The sequence below is a fragment of the Platalea leucorodia genome (genome assembly GCF_965183815.1).
Source record: "Platalea leucorodia genome assembly, chromosome: 7".
Lineage (NCBI taxonomy): Eukaryota > Metazoa > Chordata > Aves > Pelecaniformes > Threskiornithidae > Platalea > Platalea leucorodia.
The window spans coordinates 29,713,959-29,741,141 of NC_138829.1; the positions used below are offsets into that span (position 1 = coordinate 29,713,959).

The 27,183-nt window shown below is 36.7% G+C and overlaps 1 protein-coding gene across 6 annotated transcripts in view; it reads right to left on the reverse strand.

Moving 5' to 3' along the window:
* The window catches only part of NPAS3 (neuronal PAS domain protein 3), a gene marked incomplete at both ends in the record, with an annotated part of 624,151 nt that overhangs the window by 52,091 nt on the left and 544,877 nt on the right, over nucleotides 1-27,183 (reverse strand). For all 6 annotated transcript variants that reach the window (XM_082317264.1, XM_082317265.1, XM_082317263.1 and 3 more), the window contains one exon: nucleotides 5,502-5,620. In XM_082317264.1, coding sequence (XP_082173390.1) covers nucleotides 5,502-5,620 — 119 coding nt within the window. The remainder of the gene's footprint in view (nucleotides 1-5,501; nucleotides 5,621-27,183) is intronic.

Sequence of the window (27,183 nt, forward strand, 5' to 3'; positions counted from 1 at the left end):
TATTTGGCCCTCTTGCCATCTTGGATTAATGAATCTAAATTCTGCCAAAACCTGCACTTACTTCAAGTGCACAACTGAGATTTACAAATCTTGCCCAACTCTTCAAGTTCTTCTAAACAAAGAAATAATAAAACATATTAATTTTAAATTGTGAATAAAGGCAGGAGTAGTGTGAAAAAGGCTGATGAATGGTGATGGACATAAAATTTCAACAAGAAGTTTAGATTTCCATCTTTAAAATTGGCATTCAAAGAATTCTAACTTTATGATTTTAAATACAAAATCTGAGAGCACAGTCTCAGAAAATGTTTAATTTTAAACAAGTTGGTAGAAAGATACCATTGCACAAAACAAAAAGATGAATTAATGTAGACTACAAAGACTAATTTGTAAAAACACTTTTATGGAGTTTTAAACACTATTTCCAATATTTTGATACACAGCAACTGATGTGTTAGGCATAGCTAACCAAATTTGAACCCTCCGTTACTGAAATGATTAGATGTGTAACAAAACATCAAAATTTCCAAACTAAACTTGCTAAACCAAATATTTATATAGCAATTTACTTATTTTTATGCAGTATGTCCACTGGTACTTCAGATTATGCTGTTAGGTTTAACCGTCCTCTGTGATTTAATAAATAATGAAGATAACTTTGCTCCCTTCATTGCAATTTGGTCAGTTTGTTTAGGCTTGCTTACTTTCCACAATTCTCTTGCACGTGAAGAACACCAGAGAGAAAAACAGGTGTAAATACCTGCTCTTGGCATTGATGAGAGCTGTGATTCTGTAAAGCAGCAATGCAGGGCTTACACTTGTATCCAGTGCTAACACTTCTGTGCCATATTAAAAGACTTCAGAACTCCTGACAGTCATATACAAATAGCTGAAGCAAAGTCCATTTCATTCATCTCCAAAGACTATGTATGTGCTTTTCCATAATCCCAAGGCACTTTTCAAAGACACCAAGGCCTCACTTCAAGGCAGAAGTACTGAGTAACCTAGCAAACATTTCTTTTCTCAATAACACAGGCTCAGAAGTCTAAGGTTGTAAGAGTTTGCTCAGCGCATGATAGCTGCTATATTTACTTCAAGTCACTGAAGAGTCTCCAGTAGACTCATTGCCTTGTGACCTGAATGACTTTGATGTTTTAATGACATGGAGACTGTTTCTTGTTGACACTGAATGGGCCAAAGCAGGCATCTAGGTAGCACAGCAGATAGAACGTACCATTCCACATAGGAAGGTACAGCCTGAAGGATTTTTAAGATACCCTTAACTCTGATGATGGATTGCCAAGAGGGTTGATTGCCAGCCTCTTGGGAGAGGGAGGGGCAACAGGTGTTGGTTTTACCAAATTCAGAGATTGCCACAGTGATAGTAAAAGTACAAGGGAATCTCCTCATGTTTGCTTATCCACCTCTTTAATAGCTTATCATGAGAGGGCTACTCCATAAAACAGTAGAGGAATATGTATGGATAAATACTAACACATCTGATGAGCTGATGAACTGGCAACTACTGGCTCTGATGAGGTTTGCTGCTTTGACTACTTCATCCCATTAATTACCCTTTGTTCAAGCGACCAGTATCAGGCCCTAAAGGTTTGAACAAAGAAAATCCTAGCACAATCTGACATAAAAGTAAACATGACAAAACAATAATAGGATACTACAGGGTAGTAGGAAATGTATCACTGGACTTGAACAAAGTAGTTTTCAATTAAAATTAGCTTTGATATGTCTGAGAGAGTAGGAAAATAGAAACACTGAAGGTGGGATAACTGTTGAGTGGACAGAATTGTGACCCTCAAATGGAGGAAAACAAATGGAAAAGGAGGTAAAATGGAGACAGCAAAAACCCAAATGAAATACAAAATATATCTTTTATTGATGAAAAAAATGAAAAAAGGAAGATGTGATACATTTTCAGCAGAGAAAAACAATAAGTCTCTGCATCATGTATCTTAGACAACGGCTGTAATGGTAATACCTGCTGAGTCTTGCAGTGAATGGAATTATTTTTTTTCTTTTTATTTGTTTTCAATGTTTTTTATCAGCTGACTACATTTTATTTGACTTTTTTTATAAGATTGTAGATTTACTCACTGAAAACTGAATAGTTCCCTAGCACTGTATGTAAACTCTTTTCCTACAAGCTCTGAGCCCAAGAATATTATGAATAGGGAAAATCAGATTCAAGGAGGGTGCTGGGAAACAATGAAAGGGAAGGAGAGAGGTAGGATGAATCATGTAACCACCTTCCCGTTTCAGACTTTTAAGGTAATACCATTCATGGAAAAAAGGCCACTACCTCCATCTTTAGGTATAATTCACAACTAATTAAATCAGTCCAGGAAGGGACTATAAACACAGTTCATCTCATGTCAGTAATGTTTGGAACAGGGTCTCTTTGAGGTATACATATGTGTAAGTCTATCAGTGTGTGTTTTGTTCCAACACTTCTTTTGACAGAAAATTAGTCCTGACTAGATCAACCCAAACGATTAATCAATCTCATTCTCTGACTGTTTTCAATTTTATGTGATTTTCCTGAGGCAGGGATCACTCATTCTGAAAATTGGCTAAGTATCTTGTGGACCACCTCAATCATTTGCTATCTAAAGAAACCATTCATCAGCAGTCTACAAAGCAGGGAAAAAACAGAGATGTGGTTCTGAGCTCAGTAAGATTTTGGAACAAGACACAACCACTTCACAAAGATGAAAAATTTTGTCACCGCTGGAGGATTGAATCCATGGGGAGCTGAGTACCTTTGACAGAGCTAAAACCTGACTCACACAAGATATGGAGTTCCCAGCACACTGCTCCTAATGAATGTTTGTATGCTGATTCGGGAGGGTTACCCACCCACAATGACACAAGAGCTCAAGGGAAGCTGTTAGCCAGGAGCCCTTGCTTTTTGAAGAGGGAAAATTCAGTACTCTGTTGTATCGTGAAGGTATGAGACAGTGGCTCCTGAGTCAGCCTGCTCCACCAGAATTTCCCACTGGAACTCTGCTGCACATGACCCCAGCTGGCATAGTGGTTCCTGAGTAAGTGCTGGAGGTCTTCCAGGGACTTCTGACGCAGAACTTAGCCAGCTATTCCCATGAGCGTTGTCAGTATTATGTAACTATTCATCCCTTTGATAGTTTCTTATAGCTGTACATCCATAAGGCTCATGGATCTTTCCTAATTTTAATAAAACGTATACCTGAACAAATTCAAGAAGCCTTAAGTTTCTTCTGGCACTGGACTTTTAGAAATCAATGAATAAAGTGGTAACATTCCTAAAAGGGTGAATGACATTCACTATAGCAGTTGAGTTTTATTATGCTTGTCTAATACACCAACTGAGAATGACGTTTAAACAAAGCAGTTCCTAACACTCGGTTAAAAAGACATTCACGTGATCCAACTCTTCTAAAATGAATACACAATTTTTCTGGAGCTCACTGAGGCTGTGAATAATTATCCTTTCATAGAACACAGAGTGCCAATAACTGTGCTTTTGAAAAACTGTTAAAGTACAATTCTTATGGCTGGACACAGCTGAATTCAGCCAAACACTGTCAGTTACAAAATCCTTGAAAGCATCAAAAAGCAGAGGAACTATGCCTCTATATTTACACCTGCCTAGGACTTGCACATTGTTTATGCAATTTTACTCATGCTGACTTGCTGATGCCTCATGGAAAAATTTGGAAAAGACCAAATGTTTTATTTACAGCCAGTTTTGGCAACCATCACACTTTTTCTTTTTATCCATTCTTTGTTTCTAGGAAAAGCTGGCTAGAAAATGATATCTGATCTTTCAAAATTCATTCTGCTCTACCTGTGACATCTCAGTTATGGTCTTCAGTGTTTCCATGAGGCATCAGCAGGTCTAAAAGAGAAATTAAATTGTACTTATATGATAGACATTACTGTGTCTTTCTTTTGAGTAAAGGGTCTACTGTGAATTTCAAAAACTGTATTGTAATGAGTAAAAAACCCACCTTGTGAAGCCAGCCCATTCTAGATATGTCCTGTTCTGGTGCTGGGCTAACATTAGATTGTCAGGAGCCCAAGAGGAGAGAATGACAGAGTCACTTGCATGTCTTGCTTTTGTACTCACCTACACCTGGCAGAAAATGTCAGACTACAAAATCCACAGATGAATTCTCTAATTTTTCCCATTACTATTGCAGCAAAAATATCTAGCAAAACAAATTCTCTGCCGATCTAACTTTGGCCTAGCCTGGACAGACCATGCCTAATCATGAAAATTAGTATAACTTCAATGACCTGCCCATTCATTCATTCACTTGCCTTCCTCCTCCTGAGACTGCCAGTACACTTCCTGGTCTTGATACCTTCTGAGACTTGTAAACAGGTCAGCATGAACAAGTATGGAGTGCATTCTTTCAGGTGTTGACAATTAAGCAGCACAGAGATCAAAACTTGCGGTGCCTTAAGGAACCACTGATTTGGACCTTAACTTCCATTAGCAACTACATTAATCATCTTGACACAGAAACCATCCAACAGGACTCCCAGTCATTTGCTTGCAAAGAAGACAATTCTACCCAATTTTTACTGCTCAGGTAGACTACCTCGATGCTATATTCACAGAGAATTTTTTGGGAAAAGTGACTTGGGGAATTTTACTTCAAAGCTCCTCTAAATCTTCCTCTGAAAAAAATGCTTGTGAAAGTTTTTAAATGAACACTGACAAGCAACTGCTTTAAATACACACACATTCTCAGGCTTACTTTCTTGCACCACTCTTTTATCTTGTATAATACTTAATGGATGACATATTTCATTCCACAGTTGACAATGTTAAAAATGTGCTATTCCTTCTAGTTTTAGTATACTGCAAAGCCACTGATAGCTACAGGCACTATAAGCGATATATGACTGAAGAAAAATGAGATTACTCTTGATAAGGAACAAGAGACTTTCATATCTTAAAAGAGTCTGAAATCCAGCAAATATGATCCCCAGCAGCAGATGCCCCTCAGAAAGACAATGAAAGAAAAATGGTGGAAAAGTACTCGTTGTGGCTTGTTGTTTCCTTCAGCCAGAACGGCAGTGAAATTAAATAGCTCTAGCATACTGTCTGCATGAAGAAATCCTACCTCTCTCGGAAAAACATAACCCAAAGATGACTACCAGTACAACAAAATGAGTAGTAATTTTCCACTATGGAAAAAGTGATGTTACTGTGACTCACCTTCTTTGGTAAAATATACCTTTACTCCAAAAGCATTGCTCTTTTGAAGGCTATCATGCTGGTATCATCAATGTTTATTGTAATAACGATCAATTTAATGGAGGTGTAGTACCAAAGCCAAACCTCAGGCTGGAAATATTGTATTAAGGATTCTTTAACAAAAGGAATGAAACATATGCAAATGTGAAATAGCTCCTTTCTCTATTAATGTATCCCTGGAACATGAATGAACATAATTTAAAGATGTCAATATTTCATGCTACAGTGCAACCCTTACCTTGTATCCTGACGATTTGATGTGCACTCCTCGCTTGGTCAGCGTAGATTTCATTCGGATGAAAAAAGACCGCTCTAGAGTGTTGTCAGTGGTTAGTAAACTGGGGCTTGTAGATTCCACTAGGGAATAGAAAAAATACATATACACATAATTTAGATTTTATACATCCCCTCTAAGCTATTTTTCAGGTGCAATCCTTGAACACACTAAAAATAAATGACTGATGGATGCTAAGAGTGTTGTAATCAATTTACCTCGTTTAGAAAACGTTTACTTAGCAAAAAAAATTGAAAAATATATGTATACTCAGTAAGTCTCATTTTCAAGTTATTTTTCCCATAGAATTTTTAACAGAGATTTGTCTCATTAACTCTTTCTTGCACAATTTTGTTACAACAGGAGTTATTTTGTTAGAGTATAGCATTGTTTTAAAAACTGTGGAGTTCTTCAGTATTTTGTGAAAGGCAAAGTCTCACTGAGGAAGCAATTCTGTTTGCTGAAAGAGGCTGCAAATTCTGCAGGCTTTTCTCCCCTAGTCTCCACTCCTCGTTTGCAGTGACACTTAGGGTGAGTCACTGCTGGTTTTGAGTGCCATAGTTTCCTCATTACTGCGGGTTAATTATTATCAATAAAGCACTGAGCAGCCTGAAGGCAAAAATGCTCAAGCAAATGACATGTATTATTGTTATTGTCATCATCATCATCATCATTGCTAATTATTGGTGATGAATTGGTCACTAATGAAATGTTTTTGTAGTCCAACTGAAGAGATATTTCCTGCTTGAAACTATAGGTCTCACCTGTGCTTCTCACTCCATCAACTGCAACCATTTAAAATAGCAAATAAATACTCTTAGTATAAACCGTGACAAAATAGTAGGTACAACCCTAGTCAGCACTGAGATATTCTTTATACAATCTTAATTATTGCTATTTTTAGCCCTGATAACCAACCTCTCTGCAAAATATTGTTCATGGGAAAATTCTGAAGTAGCTTACAATAAGCAAGCATTATTGGAGATTAGCTAACTTTTGGTTTCAATGAGTAATTAACATTGAATATTTTATTTTGAAAAAGTTTTTTAAAAGTTATTTTGAAATTATTCTGCTATTGTTTTGGAGAACCGACCAAACTACTAGTAGAAAGTATTCAAGTATTTAAAAAGCATTTGTTATGCAGTCAACAGAAACACAAAAACTTGTTTGTGAGCTAAGGATTATATAGAATTGTCCTTGATTTAATGTGGTCACGTTGTCTTGTGTTTGTGACATTTCAAGTCTATTGTGATGAAATAACTGACAACAGTGCCCCTTTCTTTAGTGTTTCTCTTAAGATTTTTTTGTTTTAGAGAGCATGAATTCGATGTCATTTTAAATGTACAGCTCTTTATCACTCGAGGGAAAAGCAGAGCCATGTTATATTTAGTACTTTCATTTCTTCTGATTAAATATGAATTACTATGAAATTTTTCTCATCATCTAACACGCCATAATACGCCAACAGCTTTTTAATACACTATATAAGCACAAACTTCTGCTCTAAGAGTTTAATTTGCCCCTCTAATCCAATCACATCAACCTTATTTCTCTTATCAGAGATTCCCATTTTGAATTAAATGAGCTCATTAGTTTTAATCAAAAGCAGAGAGATCAAAACTTAAACGTAAATGCTTTAGATCAGAACTGTCAGTCAGCCGTGCAGTTCTATTTTACTAAAACACAAGATCAGAGACCCTTAGAACCAATTTTTTCTCGTAAGGGATGCCAAGAGCTTGAAGATGCTATATCCTTTTTTTTTTTTGCTCCCAAGGACAGATTATACATTTAAGGTTAGACTTAATTTAGAGTATTTTTTTCCATCCTGGTGGAAATGGGAAAGTATGCCATTCTGCTGTTGTCTCTTTCACATTTATTGGTGCTGGTCCTTGGAGACCTGAACAAATGTGAAGCCATCACAATCCATGCAACAAACCTGTCCTCAAAAAATTCAGCTCTGTTCAGCAATATCATCGAAGAAATAAAACTCTGAAAGGAAAGATATGTGTTTCAGGGTACAGGATAGTGGAACCCTGAACCTAAACAGCAACCAGGGTCACTGGGATAGCAGCAGTACTGGTAAGATGAGGATCATAATTAATTTTTATTTTTATTGTACAGTACTCTACAGCGCAGTAGTTAAAGAGTACATTAAGAAACCACAGCATGGGTGCTTCCTGCTGTGTGAAGAAATGCTAAAATCAGCTTAACAAGTGTAGTTGTTGTAGCCCAGCACATTATGCTCTAGCACAGGCAATAAGTACAATATGTCCTCGTGTGTTCTAATGGTAATTACCTAAACACACAGAAGTAATGTTAATTAAACACACAATATCTCACGCTCAAAAAATGGTCAGGCTGTAATACATATGTACCATTCCAAAGCAACTGAAATGAAAATTTCTCTTTCATACACAGTTTTATGAAAGAAAGGAAAACATCTGACATCTAGTACAGTGTACTTGGCATTGACATTTTCTGGGCTCATGTCACCTTATGTCATACGCTTAACATTATTTTGCTGTTACTATAATACGTACAAACCTACACATCTCTCTAAGTGAATGTTATAAAATGCCTATAATTTATCCAACAGACTGGAACAGTGTCTGTCATATAAATATGTATTCTGAAGTGTTTGATTTTCTTTAACAAAAAGTACCTGAGAGTGTATGTGTGAGATGGGATTAGTTACCTAAAAGTCCAGAACAGCTTACAAACAGCTTTCTGAATTTCTCTCAAGAGAGTACCATTATGGCTGGTAGTACGAATCTGCATTCAGAGTTGCACTCACCCATGGTAGATACGGTAACAATGCTAATGGGGATTATGCATGCAGGATTTTAAAAATAGGATGTTTACAGAATGCATCCACTGATGTCAGTGAGATTTGCACAGGAATATATGGAATATGGTCCATTATGAGTTCTCAGGACTTGATTTTAAATGCCCATCACTCAGCTTTTTCAATTTTTTTCCAATTATGTCAAAGGAAGCTAGCAATCTGAGGAACATCAAAATGAAACTCTGTAGCAATTCATTTTTTCAAGAGGTTTTTTTTGGTGTTTTTTAAATTTGTAATCTAAGACCTTTAAAAAAGCCTGAAATAAGCAAGGTCCCCTTTGCTTGATACTCTAGTAACTAAAGATGTCTTTTACAGTGAAAAATAGTGCTCCTGGGCTGAATTTACAGAGTCTAAACCTACTGTTGAGTTATAAACCTCTGAAACTGTGAGTTTAGAATGCTAATAATATGACAAAAGTCAATGCCCATTGCATGTGAATGAAAGCACTATACACTGTCAGGCTTAGAAGTATAAAAAGTAAGTCTGGACTGTCTTTGAAAAACAGGTAACAGTGTATTCTGTTGGGAAAGCACTCGTCTTTGTGTGTCCTTAAATATCTTTGGCAGATACTACTAAAGGAATAAACCTCTTCTCTTTCCACTCACAAAGCTGCTAATGCAGGATGAGATTTCTGGACACAAGAAATGCCCTGTCCGTTTCAAAGGGCATGAAGCTGTACCTCACTATAGCTGTACAAAAGTGTCATTAACGTTAAAACGTTAACTAAGAGCCACAGAGGCAAATGGGGAGATAGTATGAACTAGCAGCCAGTTCCCAAAATGGTTTAGTTATCTCCTCCTAAGCATTTCTTTGTGAACAAGCCTTGTAGTTCTGATCCTTCAATGGGCTTTGCCTGAGGAATAATCTTGGGCCCAGACCCCACAAACCAGTCATGCACTGTTTAACTTTATCTGCTGGAGGAGTTCTTCTGATGTTTGTGGAATGTGTACTGATAAACATGCACATAACTGGAGGACTGGGGTCCATGGCTCTGATCCTGCAGTGATCTGCAGATGTACTCTGCACGTGTGTGCAGCCTGCCTACCTTAATGCTATAGAGCAAAACAATGTAAAATAATGCAAATAATTGCTATTATACAGCAGTAGGACAAGTACTGTCCCTATGACTGATTCACAAGCACATTCAAATTCAAATAAACAATTTGCCCCCCAGGAAAAAAGAAGTTCCAAATTTGATTTATGTCTTAAATAACAAAATGTTGCCAAAGCAGACTGGATATTCACTAACATGCATTAAAAATAATTGAGAGGAGAAAAATACATTTTTGCATGCCAACCAGATAAAAGATAGGCTTCTCATTCTTAGGAGGACCAGAAGCTACAGAGGGAAAACCAAACACCAACAAGGAATTTGAGGGGGTTGGTGGGAAAAAAGCTTATGGTTTAATATACAGGAAATTATGGATTTGGTAGCATTTCAGGGAATTTTCACCTGGCTTTCACTTTTCTTCCTTGAAAACAAGTGTCTATACAGCTTTTAAGAGACGTTCTCAAACACCAACCATGCAGCTCTTAAAAGAGAAACAAAATAAGAGAACATACAAAACAGTAAGAAAGAGGGAGCTCTACAAAATAGTAAGAACAAGGGAGCTCTCTTCCCATGTTATCTTCCACATTTGCAAACCTCTTCCCACATTTTCTTCAAGTCTTATTATCCTTTGCACAGGCAACTGAGAATCGTTATGTTCAGACAAATAATTAGGTAATATAAATCTATCATTTTCAGTTGGACTAGATGCATCTTTGTAAATGTTTCTATTTCTTCTGTGTAGTTTATTATCTGTAACCAGGCATTAAAAGACTTCCTAGGAAAATTTAACCTTGAGTAGTTAACTGTTCCATTTTTTCTTATATTATTGCCTCTTAAAGCGTGTTTTTCATTAGAAAAGTGACTCTCAAAAAAACCCTGTTGCCAAGGTAATTCTCTCTTAGTAGCTTACAGATCAAATTTGATCATTTTATAAGCTAAAAGATAGATTTTTCTAACTACTAGCCCAGCAAGCACAATTCAAAAGCTTCAAATTAAGACAGTTTCTTTCCAATAAGTGCAACTTACTACGAAATTATACTGAACTGAAATTCATAGCACTTGTATCTAACTTGGTAAGATTCTTAAAATTTCTGTTTTGCTATTTACTGAAAAGCTGAAGAAGTTAAGAATTGGACCCCAGGCTTTTCGTGACTTAGTTCCCTTCTTTGCTTTACACAGGGGGAATAATGCTGGGTTCTGGTCAAGGCCTCACTGAAAAGGGGAAGGCTCAGGGCAGCTCTTCCAAAAGAAATGGAAAGGATGACTTCCTCTAAAGAATTTATTGCTAGGTAATGTTTTCAGACAAGATATTAAAGTGTTCTTTCTTGTCATTCTACCTCCAAGATGAAGACAATTCCCTTTTCATGACCTATAAGCCTATTAGAAACTCAAAGGCATAAAAACTTTAAACCCTATCAGACTTCTGTTGAAAGCTGTTTCTTTTAATGTTTGGTGGTTTTTTGTTTTGTTTTGTTTTGTTTTTTGTTTTTTTTTTTTCTCTCTCATTCCTCCAAATTTTCCAGTTTCAACAATTGATGAGATGGGTGGGCATCTCAGATTGTTTCAGTTAGGTTGTCATTACACAAAATCCTTAATTTTTTACAACTAATTTAACATTGAAGCCTTACATATATATTCATTTCATGTTTTTCAAAATATTAAATATATTATATATATATTTTTACACATAGAGATATGATTATTTTTATAATAAAAATCTGTAGTTACTAGGCTATGGTCCACATGTGATGGCGCACACTGTTAGGCATAGATATTTGAAACTGGGAGAACAAGTAACTAACTCAGATATATACAGCATATCTTTTGAATGTGATAAAAGTATGTGTGTTCAGGCAAAAGTCAAGTCAATGAAGTAGCAGTGAATTTAGATACAACAGACAGAAAAGTGGAAGAACATGTTTAACATCTGATCTGCCTCATACACTGTGGATTTACAAGAACTTGGATATTATACAGGAATCTGTTGACTTGAACTGTTTAGCCACAACACGGTGTGGTTAATATTTTTAATTTGCATAGTTAATCCTGACTTTTTGATTTGTTGAAAATTTCCTCCAAAGGAAGTAGTGAAAACCCCGGTGCTTAACTATATAAAATTTAATGGGACAAGCTATTAGAAATGCATTAAGAAGAACAGTTCCTTCATTTCAGGGATGAATTCTAAGTGACTGAAGGCTTAATTCAGTTGCTCACACATAGGTCTACAGCGTTGTTATGAGCTGCCCCACAGTGTCTGAGATGTGTACAGGAATGGCAGTTTCACACAGGACCTCCAGAAGACCCCAGTCTTTCTGGAGCAGCTGAGGGATGCCAGGGGTGTCTCAAGTAGCACAAGTTCTCTATCTTTGGGAAACGTAAGCCAATAGAGCCTTTTTAAATCCCATTGTCCCATTTTTAAGTGCCATGGTCCCATTTAAGTAAGTAGGAATACTATGAAAAGACTTAGATCAAGCTCCTGATTATTAGTTTATAATTTCTAGCATCCTGCGTGGCCTGTTGCTTAGGGCTTTGGCTGCACATGCCAACATTCAGTCTGGTGTATGTGGTTACACCAGTTTTGAAATGTGCTTGTGTTATTCCCCAGAATACACCAGACTTAACATTAACCACAGGCAAAAGTAAGCCAGAATTCTCTAAAGGAGCTTAGTGCTGTTTTACTAATGGATAAGCAAAACCGTGTATGCAATTAATTACTGGCAAAATAAGTTATAGTTTCACATAACTACCATACATATACAAACAACACAACTTTAATGTGCAAACTATATTTGTCTGTGACTGTTAATGCTCAGTTTGCAGGTTTTACAAGCACTAACACTACTACATGTGTACTATATTTTGGGCACACAAAAGGCTGCATCTGCAGCAAAATAAGCCATGCTTTGAAAAGTTATCCTGTAGTGTTACAAATAATAAGCTTATCCTGTTTTTTTTTTTTTTTTTTATGCAGACTAGGCCCATGTACTGGCTGTAGTTACATAGGACAAACTAAAGCACAAACTCACTGACAGGCTTTCCCTATTATTATACAGAGGAATTTTTGAATTATTATACAGAGAAATTTTTGAATCCTTGCAGAAGCAAAGTAATCTGAACTACTCTTTATTGGACTAGGAAGTATTACTTTATTTAATGCCTCTCAAAGCTTCCTTTCTTCTTCTTCTGCACCTCCTTCTATTTCTTCTAGTCTAGAAGCATGTCTTATCAGGCTATTAATTCCCAACATATGCAATTTACTTCCCATGTAAACTTTATCCCACAGAATTCTTTATATATCTGGTAAAATATAGAATGAGTTAGGTGCCAGGATAGACCTATAAATGAAGTGTTGCCAGGATGAAGCTATGAATAAGATTTTTGTTACTCCTATAATGCTGAAAGACAGACTTTACACCAAATTTTGGTAGGTCAGTGATCTATGAAATACATAGAGCTTTTTTGCCTGTTTGAAAACAACATAATAAAGATTTGCTATTAACAGAACTAATCATGGTAGGAAACTTTAACTCTGAAAAAGCCTTTGGAAATGTTACAGTCTACTAGGCTTCAATCCATTATCTAAACACTCACAAATGTATCCACATTCATCCAATAGACCGGAACGACACTTGAAGAGCTGTTATGGTCTAGTGAGTGAGTGGTACATAAACCATACTGCGTATAAAGCTCAAACTTGCTTCTACGTTTTTACATTTAAAGTTAATTTATTTTAAGCAACGGAATAAACAATCTGACCTGACCTGTCAGCTTGGTTTCATGTGAGGTCAGCAACACTCATAAATTTTCAAGGTTCAGTGACAGTCCCAAAGAAAATTAGCACAGTGGTACCGTTTCCTTGCTGTTTACTTGCATTGCAGCAATCCTAATAAAGTTTGAAACAGAACACATCCAATGGCTAGGAAAGGTCCTGATGTTAGGAGACTACAGGATCATAAGTAATAGCACATCTATCCTCTGTTAGGGAATGGGTTCAGAGAAAAGAAACTGGGAAATGAGGAAACAGCAAAGGGAAAAAAAAAAGACCCTGGCTAGTTTTGAGGGTAAAAACTTCACTGAAGTCCCTGAGAGCTTTATGGGCCTGTGAGGAATACAGGACTAGACGCTAGATCTCCTTTGAGATGTGGCTGGTTTCTACAACTTGAATGATCGTTATCCTCGCTGAGCAACTTCTTTTAAACAATTTTGAGTATTTTGTTTCAGCACAAAACTGCCATTAAATGCTGATGCTGTTCCCCCTTTTTCATGCCCTAGAAGGATCAGATGAGGGTATTTTTTCTCTCTTGCTAGTTTTCTGCTCTTGCCTAGTAACCTGTGAATCATTAACTGACACTCCAGAGCATAGCTGTGAAAGTAATTGTGGTTCAGAGCTGCCAATAATGGCCCACTAAAGTTCCTTCCCAGCACATGGAATAAAAAAAACCCCAACAAACATTAAAAAGTCCCTTCTGATGTTGCCTAACATTGCCAGCCTGCTTGGGCTTAAAAAGCACAATAAAGAGGTTGCTTTCCAGATTTTCATATGTCAAATGGGAGGTGCTTTTTGGTGAAGCTTTTCCCTGAGGGAAAGAAGAGCATCCGAGTTACCTCATGCTGCTCAGTTGATGTTTGGATGATCCCACTCCAGGGAAACATACGTGAGTGTCAAAGTCAAGCTGCTGCTGGTGGATGTTTCTGTACTCAGCAACTAAGCAATAGGAAAGTTCAAGACAAAAACCGGAGTACCATAAAGATAGTCTTTGAGAACATATGACATCCAGCAAAAGCTATTATAGAGCAGCCTGCGTATGCCAAGGAACAAACAGTATGAATGCAAAAAATGAGTGTTTTAAATCTTAGTGGAATACCCCTGTAAATATAGCCACTTGAGGAATCTATTTCTTCAGAAAATACCTTTTGTGCTGCTGGGATATTTGGGGGATTCTATTTTCAATACCTGTGTTCTGGATCTAGTGGAGCAATGCTTTTATCACGACTATAAAATGGTTACGAGCCAATTCCTCATATAAAACAGTCAGTAACAGTGGGGCTTTTTTATGACAAACATGATGTCAGACAAAGGGCATCAGGACTTAGTCTTTGTACTACAATACAAAATAACAATACATAAACACCTTTGTGAAAGCAGCTTGAAACCCCATGTTTTCTATTAAAAAGTCATGTTCAATCTTCACTGTTGATAGAGCAGAATAGCTAACACAGAGAACATTGTATATCAGAAAGGTCAATAGTTATTATGAGCTACAAATATATTTTTTTCCATCCTTCAGGCTGTTTAGCGCATATCACAGCATGAGCAGCTGTCTTCTTTAATGCTTTTAAAATTAGAATCCCAAAGAGGAAGAAAAAATTACATTTGCAATGATTGCTCTTTGCTTTTGTAAGTTTACTTTAATACACTATTTTATATACATGAATCTTCCATGCAGCCTAACCAAGGGGCAGTAACTGGTTGCTAGTATCTACTGGATTGCTATATCAATGTGTATAGAATCCTGCCAAAAAATCACTTTGCACAAATTGTGTAACCTTGCTGAACAACCTTTCTAGAAAAGTACGTAGCTACTGGGCATATGTTTAAACCAAGCAAGCATACATGTGCAAACACAGACCGATCATTACTAATGGCTAACGCTTACTGGTTTAGCAGCAATAACATAGAGGACCATTTGACCTACCACTTTCTGTTCACACACTGAAAATGGAAAAAGAGGGTGGTAAGATTGTGGCATCATTTGACCTCTTATTTTTCTCAAACACCAAGTATCTGGGTTCGTCTTTGCTAACAGTGAACCACTACTTAAAACTGCTAATAGGTTTCCATTCTGTTCTTTGGATTTCAGTCATATGGGCTCTATCAAACTGCTCCCTTTTCCAAGTTTGGACCTCATCTGGATGCGTATTGGTGTGTCAAATGCAAATTGGTATTTTATAAATATCTTGAAGTATGGAAGACAAGAAATCATTTTCTTTATAAACCAACTTTTTAGCTAATTTAGAATGGTTCAATAATAAAAAAAATGAGTTGGAGTTAAAAGCCGTATGTTTTCAAGTGAAAATGAATATAATTGGTGAGAAGAATGTTTTCCCTTCGGCTGGGGCTGCACGGCTAGAAGGCGCGTCCCCTGGGTGGTGGATAGGGGATCCCTCTCTGGAGGGTGCACCAGATAAAATTGAAGAAGGTGCCGAGAACCAACGCAGCCTAAGGGAAGGCCACCCTGACAGAAAAACCACTGGCCCTCCAAGTCATGGGGGTTGGTCAGGAGGCCAACTACCTCCTCCCGGAAAAAAAAATAAAAAGTTGCAGAAATGACGAGCATCAACTTGGAGATGGAGAAAATCAGTAATGAAGTGAGGAGGAGGAGATGGAGCTGGATCGGTCATGTCTTGAGGAAAAAAACAACAGACTGCGCTGTGGCCCTTGGGACTCCAGAGCACGCAGCCGCAGAGCGATCGAAGTGGAAGAACGATGTTTGCGCCTTGTGTGCCTCCTGGCACTGAGAGAATTCAGATTCAGATTCAGAAGAATGTTTTCCCCATAGCGCTTAATGTTTGGCTCACATGACTGGACAGTGGCAATAGGTATGGTGTTAAGCGTCATGACAATATGCAGATTCTTTGGGGGATAAAGTGAAGTGCTGCAGATTTGGCAGGATGTGTAGAAAGTCCTGGCCTAATGTACCTTAGGAACTACCTTCTCCAGCTGCATGGCCTTGTAGTTCAGAAGACAGTCAAGCAACACTTTTAAAATGTCAGAAAACATATAATTTCATATACTCAGACAGAATCTACTTATCCATGTCAAAAACTAGTGTGACTAATACTGTTATTTTTAAAGAAAAAGAATAATCGAAAAAATTAAGCAATACAGGCTTTCCCACCCCTTGCCCCAACCAAGTAACACTTAAAAATGTCCTGTGAATAGAACTATTACTTAAACATGAAATTACTTATGTCCTCAGCACTGTGCATCTAAATTTATTTCAGAATGCTATTAACATTTCCATCATCACACCATTCGCTGTGCAACTGTTCTCCCTCATCTGTCATACAGAAACTCCATGACCTGGTCCAGACTAGGCAGAACCAGGCAGGCTGCTAATCTTGCTGCTGCTGAGGAACTTGCTAGCACAGCTGGTATGGCAGGTAGCTGATGCTATTGGGATGTACTGCTCAGTTGGTAGTGCTTCCAGCAGCAGCCTTCACCTCTAGTACTCATGTTCCTGGCTGCAGAAGGGGTAAGAAGCCCAACTACCCAAGTTTCTCTATAGCTTTGTCCCTTACTAGTACCACTTCCTTGTTCTCGTTACTGTATTTTCTCATCAGGGTAGCATATTAAATTAAAATAAGGCAACAATATTCCTAAGACACACCAAGAGAGTTCTTATACAGATAAGTTGGCATTTATATATTTCTTTGCTTATGCAGAATTTACAAAAAAGTCTAAAATAATGACAAGCACTATGCCATTGAAATTCAAAGACAGTTGAGAATGGGTATCTCCAAAAATGACAGACTTGAGGCTGCTGACAACAAATACCTAACAGTAGTTCCAGTGGGATGCAGCCATGCATTATTCTTAGGAAACAACTCACTCAAATTATTTGGTGAAAACAAATGTCAAATGAACCGGACATCTTACTTTTATTATATTTTCCCCCTTTATTTATTTATTTTGCACCGTGGAGTTAAGAAGGTTTTTGACAGACACAATCAGAATCTGTCATATTACACAGGAAACAGCATTTTAAAAATCAGCCCACAGTGCAGGTATTTTGGCAGATTTATCACAAGGCTTGAATGGTAAACACTTAACAGAAGGAATTCTGTTTATTTGCTTTATTTTAACAATGGGAACAATGACTTCTTTTTCCCCATAATGCCCCTTCAATTCAAGCTTTAAGCAAAATAAAGCCAAAACCAAGATAATAGGAATAAGATGATCAATAATAATTGCTCTTCCTTTTGTTAGCCCATTTTTCTATCCCCAGTGTTTGCAAACTGAGTAACTTGGAGAATGATCATTTAGACACAGGCAGAACACAGTATGATTGGTGAAATTTCCATGGTACAGTATTTCCTGAGTTTTTTTGAGTTAAAATTTTTCTACATTGTATTTTCACAACCCTGGAGCTTGCACTGTTTCTTTTTCCTCCAAGTCTGAAGATCACCCCATGGATTAAGAAATGATTGAGGATTCTCTCTTAAAAGACTCTTTAAAAAACTGTCAGAATCAGCCTGAGACAAAGATTTATTATGAACTATTTAAAGGGCTTAATATATGTATCCCCAAAGAGCCCTTGGAGCAAACTAAAAAGGAAGAATGGAATTCTCAAAGAATGGGAAAAATCTCCAATGCCCCACTTTCTTCACACCATGATTACTGTTTACTCAAAGGATAAAATGCCTAACCTGTCACATGAAGTCTTCAGAAGCCATATTACTGCTGATGTACAGTAAAAAAACCAAAACAATGAGCCTCGACAGTAATATGCCTAAGAAAGGCAGCTGTAATTTGCTTTCTAACCTGTTCACTAACACACTAATGTGGATACATCTTGTAGAAAGAGCTGATCTCCTGACCCAGACAGCAATCAAACAACTGCCAGAGTGTTTGCTGTCACACAAGCTGTGACCATTACCTTAATTATATGTTACCATATAACAAACCTTCCCTAATGAGCAACTCTTCTCCCACCTGTGTGCCAGCTAACCCTTCTGTCCTTGAAGAGTACCACTGCAGATGATTTCAATTTGAAATTTGAAAAGCATATTCATATGCATTCCTTCCAACAGATAAAAATATTATGTATTTTAACAAGGTTAGTTGCTTTACTAGAGTGCCAAGACAATAAAAAATACAGGCTTATACTAAAGAAAGGGAACTGGAAAGAAACATACCATACTACTGATAAATCTTAAGGACAGCTGGATCTGACCTTTGACTTTAGGTTCACATATAAATATCTCCATCTTTACATATTCTTCTGTGTTTACAGAAGTATATAAAATACTTTTACATTGACATTTTTCACTTTGTGCCTAAAACCAGGAATCATACCCGGGTTCATGGTTTACACGAATGCCTGCTTTCCTTCTCTGACACCAACTTTCATCAGGTTACATTTTTTCTTCTCTTCTAGTTTTTACCTCTTTTTACAGCATTTTATTTTCTTCTCTTGTCTGATATTTAGGACATTACCATCCACATTACAATTTACAGGACACCATATGCTTATGAACAAATAAAAGACAACTTCCCTCTCCACAGAAGTTATCTGTGTTCTGCCTCAGATGCACTACTGGGAAAAAGAGGGAAAGAGTGAGGCATAGGAATCTGGTTTGGGCTTTGGCCTATCTATCTGGGTTATTAGCCTCTCTTCTTATGGGACAGTTTCAACATTTTACCTGTTCATTCTAAATGCATACCTAAACTAAGAAAATCAGTGGAAAGCATCTGCAGACCTCCCAGCTGCTATGTGTTTTACTTGAATACTGAGTGTCACTGTAGAAAGACTGAAAAATGCAGCTATTTACGTCAAAAGAAGATCAGGAGGAACATGAGAGGGACCTAAGTAGCAATCGGAGCAGACAATTGAACAACAGAGCAATAGATGAAATTTCATGCTAACAAGTGCAAGATGTAGCACGCTTTTGAAGAAACTACTCCTGTATATTGAAGAGTTTTAAATAACTATAACTAGGCAATAAAAGGAAATGGAAATATCTCAGTGAAAACATCTGCTCTGTATGGAGACCCTTATGACTAAAAAGTTAAACGAGATGTTAGAACACAATAAAAATGAATCGAAAATTAATAAAGAAAATATTACAATGCCATTATGTAAATTTATAGTCTAAGCTTTACACTGAGTATTGTGTTCAGTTCTGGTCATCCACTATTAAAAAAGAGAATAATGGAAACAGAAAAACTCTAGTAGAAGGACATCTGAAGAGAGATTAATGAGATTATAAATATTTAGCTTTGAGAGCAGATAAATAAGAAGTGATGTGACAAAAGGTACATAAAATAATGAATGATACGTAGAAGATAATGTAAGAACAAGGAGATTTCCAATAAATTGAAGGGAAAACACATTTTGAGCTGACAAAGACAAAATGATAAAAAGAAATAATTTTTCCCCCACAACATGTAATCTATGCAATTCACAATCAATGTACATATAAAAGAACTTCAAAAGAAGGACTAAATATATACAAGGCTAACAAGAATAACCATGCTACACTATATGTAATAAAATTTACATGAGATATCAAGTGTCATGCTTCAACTTATATGGTAGAGTTACAATTTTGTAGATTTTACATGTGGTTTGGAAATATTTGATACCAGCTACTCTAAAAGACAAGCTAGTGGGCTAGATAGACAATGTTCACTCATATATTATATGAATTCCTGTGTTCCTAAGAAATTCCTCTTTCATATAAAGTGAAGATCTGTGGCAGGAGATGCTTCTCTTGTTTACTCATCCACTACCAGGTTTAAAATTCTCCAGTGGTTTCTAAGTAATTAGTTGCACAGAAAGAATATGGAGTCTATCCAGAAGGAATACACAACCCCTTGACCTTCTCTTTCCTTCATTTGCTGGCTTCGAATTGGAACATTCTGATGCACTTTCTCTAGAAGTTAAAAGCAGCAACACAAAGCTGATTTGTATTAAGGTAGGAGTAAATGCTGAAGCCAAGGAGACCTGTGGTGAACTTCTTGCCAGTGGTTATCTTCTTCGAGTATTGAAAAATTCAACTACTTTCAGCTGAAGTCATTACGGGTCCCTGAATGGACTTAACATTAAGTGCAACATCTCTTCATAACGGAGAAGCTGCATCCTACAGCTGGCCTACAATGTCTGCCTTTGCTGCATACACATCATATATTCAAAATGTTCTCTATGTTTTCCCCACTCTACCACTTACATGGCAGAAAGCAGCTTGCAAAGCTTGCCCATTATAGTTATGGGATTGTTCATGAAGACTCTATGCTGAAGTCCATTTCCTCAATCTTTACAGTTAATCTTTAAAGTTAAAAGTTTGTTATTACATAGCTTGTATAAGAATGAAGGCTTTATAGAGAATAATAATAATCAGACTGTTTTCAAAGAAATTATAACAGAGATGTAGCATGTTATATATTGCAATCAGAGAGCTTTGCTGTCAGATTATATTATGTATAATAAAAATATTATTATAATTCTAACTTAATCCTGGTACATTTTTAATGAACAGTTATAAGGTAATTAGGAAGACTATAAATCTTACATGCAAATATATTCTACAATACATGTGTGTCTTGCTACAAAAAATACAAATCGTAACAGTGAAATGAACATGTTTTAATTAAATATTGCATAAATAAGTTCTTATAAACTGCAAAATATCACTTGTAATGTGACATTACTTTTCAAAGCCAAAAGGTGACATAAGACCAACAGTGATCCACATTCTATTTATACTCTCTTACTGGCTTAGTCATGACATAGCTCATTATATGGTTCACTGTTCTATGGAAAAAAAGTTTCCCGTGTCAAGAAATTTAATTTCAGAATGACTTTGATTAAGTGATATTTATATTGCAATACAAAAGAAACCCCATATCTCTAAAAAGCTTTTGTTAAAAAATATTTGTATTTTCCTATTTAGGCACCCCAAATTCTCCTAGAAAATCCCAGTACAGTGCAAATAGTGATTTCATATAAAAAATGTTAGTAGCTGCTTAATATAATCAGGTGTTAGAATAATGATAATGATTACCTCATCATATTGGTAATTTTTGCATTCTGTTAGCAAATTTTGCTTTTGCTAACATGATGCAAAAGTTGTTAATATAATGAGTCTCATTGTATTAGCAACTTTCTATCACATTAACAAAGATTAAATTTGCTAATGTAATATGACAGTCACTAACATAAGATTAGTGCAAACAGAGACCAAAATCTCTGTAGACCTCCTAAAGGTAATGCTGAACATGTAAGCAATGCTCATTTGTTTTTCCTTTGTTAGCTATACTTTGAGTGCCTTAAGTGTCACATCCATCTACACTCACTGAATGTTCTCCAGGAAGGTCCATTTTATTGAACACTAACGGAGCCATGAGACAACGATTGACTTTTGACGCAAAATCATGAACCATGAAGTTTCCTTGTTAGAAGATAAGTGACTCATGCAAATAGATTAGCTTATATTTATACAACATAGAGATGTGCGTTCATAAAAACTGACGTTAGTAATATTGCTGATTAATTTATATAGGACCTTCCATGATGAGCATACTGATGACTACAAAAATATCAAACAGACAGAGCAAACACCCTTGGACTACATTGCTTGTGGGGGTCTCCCAAAAGAGATTTCACAAGTTAGAAAGAGTTCATGACATAAATGCCACAACATTAATAAATGACAAACAGCAGAACTTAGCCTGAATACAATAATCATCTTTGTCCGTGCTTGTATACCGCAGTATTACATTCCTGGGGTAATGCTTCTACTTGCTTTCAGCTCCCTGTCCCAGACTTCAAACATGAGGAGCCAAAGAAAAGCTGCAGCACTATGTGAGAATGGAAGTGTACGTCCCTCTTCTCAGAGGAAGCCTAACCTTGCCTAAATGATCTGACTTTAATGAGCAGCTGAGTCACGTGCCAAGTTAAAGAAGAGTTGTGATGGACTGTTAATACAAGAGAGCTTTAGAAGTGGAGCTTGCTCTCACCTTCCATTTGGAGTCTTTTAGGTCAAGCCACATACCAAATCCTGCAGTCTGGGAGGTATTATCCTTCTTATGTCCTGTCTCAGAACAACCTACAAAATGCAAGTACTCCTTCCTGAAGTCTGCATCCATCCAGCATTGGGATTTAACATACTACAACATGAGGGTGCCTAAATGCAATTCTGGTTTGACAAAAGTGAAAATGAAATGCAACAGTTAGTCAACACAACAACTGTTTACAGTAGCAAGTAATTAAACACCACTAAAATATTCTGAGGAGAAAGAACAGCTGCTTGTCTACAGTGTGGGGTGGAAAACCATGGTATCAGAAAGACAGAAGACATAGGCTTTTGATGAATAACCTCAGCATAGCCTCATGCAAAGAAAGACAAACATTTGGCATGTAGTCTGTCTTTCTTTCAGGAAAATCACCAATAAATTAAACCCATACAATGTAGTCATTAAAGGAAAAGGGGAAAGGTAAAAGCAAGCAGGATTCCTGCAGAACAGAGCTGCTGAGTAAACGGGGAACCCAGTAAGTAAACTTGAGAACTGCACAGATAAATAAGACATGCTCCAAGTTTTGATTTGCTTTATGCTTGATTTGCCTTTATAGCCAACAAATTAGTTTTGTGGTCAAGAGAGTTAAAAAGTTAGAATTAACACATAAGAATTGTCTGAGCTGCAAAGTCGTAGATAAAGTGGCGCAACTGCAGGTACCATAATCAGGTCTGTAAGTAAAGGAAGGGGCTGAAGAGGGAGCTAGATATTTAACAAGGCTCATCTGAAGAGTATGAAGGGCCTTTTGACATCAGAAGAAGAATTTAAAACTGGATTCCTAGCTTTATGTTAATATGTAATTTTCTTTTACTATAAACAGCAGGCTGAACTGAAGAAAAATCTAGTTTTGTGATAAACTGTATTTCAGTTCATAGTACTAAAATATAAAAAGGAACAATCATGAGTTTTCCATTTCTTTTCCTTCAGTTCTTGGGATGTGATTTCTGTGAACAATTGTTTAATTAGAAGACCATTTCTTTCAGGGGAAGTGTATAAGTGAAGCCCTAACCACTTATTGTTATGAACAGCATGTGGCTTTTTTTCTTTGCTAGAGCAGTATTTCTGGAGCTGATTTGTGACTGAATTCTAATATGGCAAACTGTATTCTGCTGATCTAAATTTCATTGGCACAGTTTTCTTTTCTTTCTTTTTCATACAGGAATCCTATTCTGCCTTGCCCAGTTTTATTTGACTCTGACAGTTCACAGCTGAGCAGTTCAGAGGAATACAGCCTCCTTAATTCACCCCACTTGACAATAGCAGGACCTGATCCTGCAAGTCAGCTTTAAAATTGCACTCAGAAGCTGTCATGGAACTCACGTGAGAGACGAATTGGTTCTCACCATTTTTGAAAATCAGGTCACTTATTTAGGACATTAAAAAGAACTTTGGAATTATGACTTGAGGCACACATTACATTTTTTTGCCAGTGTAGTCCCCTTACCTAATGCATAGAAATAGATTCATAATAATGTAATTCTAATAAGCCAATCTGTCTTAAAAGGTTCCTTTAAAGACATATTTCATTATACAAGTCTTTATGTTGATGTTGAACTGTATGAAACATGATGGGTCTTTTTCACAAAGATTCTATAATGCCAAAGATCTTTGGATTGAGCACAACAAAATTTAGGTCATACAAGGATAGCACCACAAAGCAACGAAAGCCAAAATCAGGGCAGAAACCCTAACGACATGCAGCATGGCAACAGGGGCAGGTGTTTGAGGAATATATTGTATTCTCCTGAGGCACAGATGCAGAGGGGGACAAGTGACATGAGGAGCAAGGGAAACGAAGTAATTTGATGATCCCCCCCCATGTGTTTTGTATCACATAACTGCTGAATGCATAGCTCACAATTCTACTCTGCCATTTTCAGCCAAAGTTTAGACTTTGTGTAATTTCCCTGTCCCAGTGACACCCCCCATGCATCTCCATGGATTAGTAGAAGATTACGTAGAGGAGATGCTCAGGTCCTTCTGCTCAAGTGCCACATATTGCCTTACACTTGAGCCCCTAGAGAATCTCTGTCGGGGCAGTAGTACCAGGACTGATGTCATCTGCAGGCCAGCCACTAGAAGTCAGCAGTCACATACACACTTACAAAGAGCGCATGCAAAAAAAGTCTGTAGAAAAAGCATCTTGCTAACCACAATCTATATACAGATTCCTCAGGTCTGCTAGAGCGCTTTGGAGTGCCGAGAGTTGCCCAAACACACAACCCTCTAAGCTTGTGTAAGGCATGTATTCCCAAAAGTTTATATCTAGCAACTGCACAGCAACGTATAGAGACATGGACATTGCTTTTGTGCAGACAATGGAGCTGCCATTTAAGCAGCTCTCCTGGATTCCCTGTGTCTGGAATGGAAGTACAGTTTGGGGGAAGGAAGGAACGAACGGTGCACGGGCCTGTGTGATTAGAAGGAGCACCGAGCATATGAAGAAGCTACCATAAAGCCTGTTGGGGTTGGATACTTCTGAATAAAAGGCATAGTATTACCATCCTGTCCTTAGACAACAGATTATTAGCTTTAGTGTCATGTCCTGTATTGCATTGTCTGATAAAAGTAAAGTACAAGAATTTGCCAGATGACTTGATTTCTGCCCTTGTCAGATTATTTTGCTTCATTTCTGATGAAAACGTAAGACAAGCTTTGCAAAATTATTTTTGTGGATTTTCTTCTCAGCTTCTTTTCCCTTCGTATTGCCACGTCTAATCTATTTATCTATGGCTCAATTATTGATTTATGTCCACTGGGATGCTAGATATATATCCTGTAAGTGATATCAGGTTATTTTTGTTACATTATATATAGTGAACAGACACTCTGAATTGTATCTGTGCATAAAAGCATCACAAATTGTTATTAATTATGCTCTAAGGAAGATGTATTCCACTGTTGAACTTTCCAGAAAAGGCAAAGTATAATAATTCTTCTCTTCAGTGAACAATTTTTTCCTTTGTTATGGGACAGCTGATGAACACAGTATTGCTTTTACTATGCAGTCCTGAAAGTGCCAGTTAGGGGAAAACATATTTTTCAGTACTTAAAATAAAAATACCAAAAAGTTACAATAGCTTGCATGGAAGCTCCATGTATGTCCGCTTCACAAAAATAGCCTTTGAACTGCAAAGACATTTGGTGATGATTACTGTTCACTGAAAAAATAATTACAAAATGTTATTCATCTATTTCTTTTCCTGTCCATGTGTTTATCTATCATTTTGCAGTTTTCAGCAGAGCAGATGTGCTATGACAGAAACAGCAGCTACAGTATTTGCTTCACATATAGAAACAACAAGCAAATGTGACTCATATCCTGGATTACATTAAACAAAATGGAAGAGTGACAAAAAAAATCTGTTAGTCTAACAACAGATTTTAATTGCAAACTAAATTGAAATTCATTTGTTTAAAAAAGTGTTTTCAAATGTTAACTCGCAGATTTATACTGTAGTATTTGCCAAAAATGTTAATGTTCTGAGGTGAAATCCTGTTTCTAATGAGGTCACTAGAGCTTTGCCACTGCATCTGGGGGGCAAGAGTCCATCTTGGTCGTTTATTTGGTTCCCCCTGGATAATTTACACATTTTATGTACACCACATAAGCACTAAGCTTTAACTTGTATCTTTAAAAAAAACATCTTTAATGCTGCAAATGATCAAATGCAATTAAGGATTTTTCCATAAAAGATTTAATCAATAATTATCATTCAATGATCAGCTGCAGAGAGCTGGGCTTGAAATATGAGCTATTTGTCAAAGGGCAAACTGAAACGTCTTTTACTAACAGAAGCAGGTCCTCTGCTCTTGACCTATTAAAACTTTGTTTGCTATTATACTTGCTGGTGAACGAGTCATGCGGAAAGGTGTTGAGGAAATGAGCCAGCGTGTTCCCCAGGTGATATAAATGCTTTATCAAACTGATCCCTGCCTTGTTATGTAAACTATACCAGGTACCGTTCGTTTTAAACAGAGAGATAAACAGATCTAATATGCTTCAGGGCATCATGCTTTATGCATGAACTGCTTTTTATTTTTATATTAAAGATTTTCTTGACACAACCCTTTGCAATGAAGGAAAGCTCCGAAATAACGTCTTAACTACAACCACCGCAGCACCTGCAAGTTCAAAGGACTGAGACTGATATTCCCTGATCAGATAGTCCCATGCTAACCTATTTAATTAATTCTTAATAAACAATTAATTTTTTAGTGAAATACCTCTTGTAATGAGAAAGTCTCTCTCAAAAGATAAATGAAGTAATCCTCTGAGATGGAATTTATAAAAAAATAACTTGGTCTATCCGTCTATGTACAATATTTAGCTACCTACTCTTTGCTTTCCATTGTCTGATCTATCACTTGTTTTCTTATTTATTATACAGTTTTCAATCTGAAGTGATATCAGATAGAATGCTTTTAACCTTCCCAGGAGTAATATCCAGTTTCTTTTTATAGCAATGGGATTAAATTCTACTCTCAGTTTTCACGGGAGCAAATGCAGAATATCACCGAAGATACCACTATAGTTACTTAAGATTTATATCCATAAACAAGACCAGAATTTAGTCAGCTGTCTTAAATTTCAGACATACAAGATGAAAGTGAACACATGCTCTCATTTCAAAAAATGGACCTACAGAGTATTACAATTACAAGGATCCACTTTGAAAACTGTGTACACTTTTAGCCTAAAGTATTATTAAAAATTGCTCGTTCTTGGTTTAATATTCAACGTCATCCTCTGAAATTTTAAGGACAGCTGTAGACCCTGCTTTCTTAGAACTGCATAAGAAAGAGGAAGAGAGTCTTATGTATACTGTCATATACACATAAATATTTATTTATCCCACCTAAACCAAGATTTTAAGTATACTTCCCAGCACGGTCTTAATTATGGAGTCACTAGTGACACCCTTGTTATTTATCTGCTTCTACAGACAGA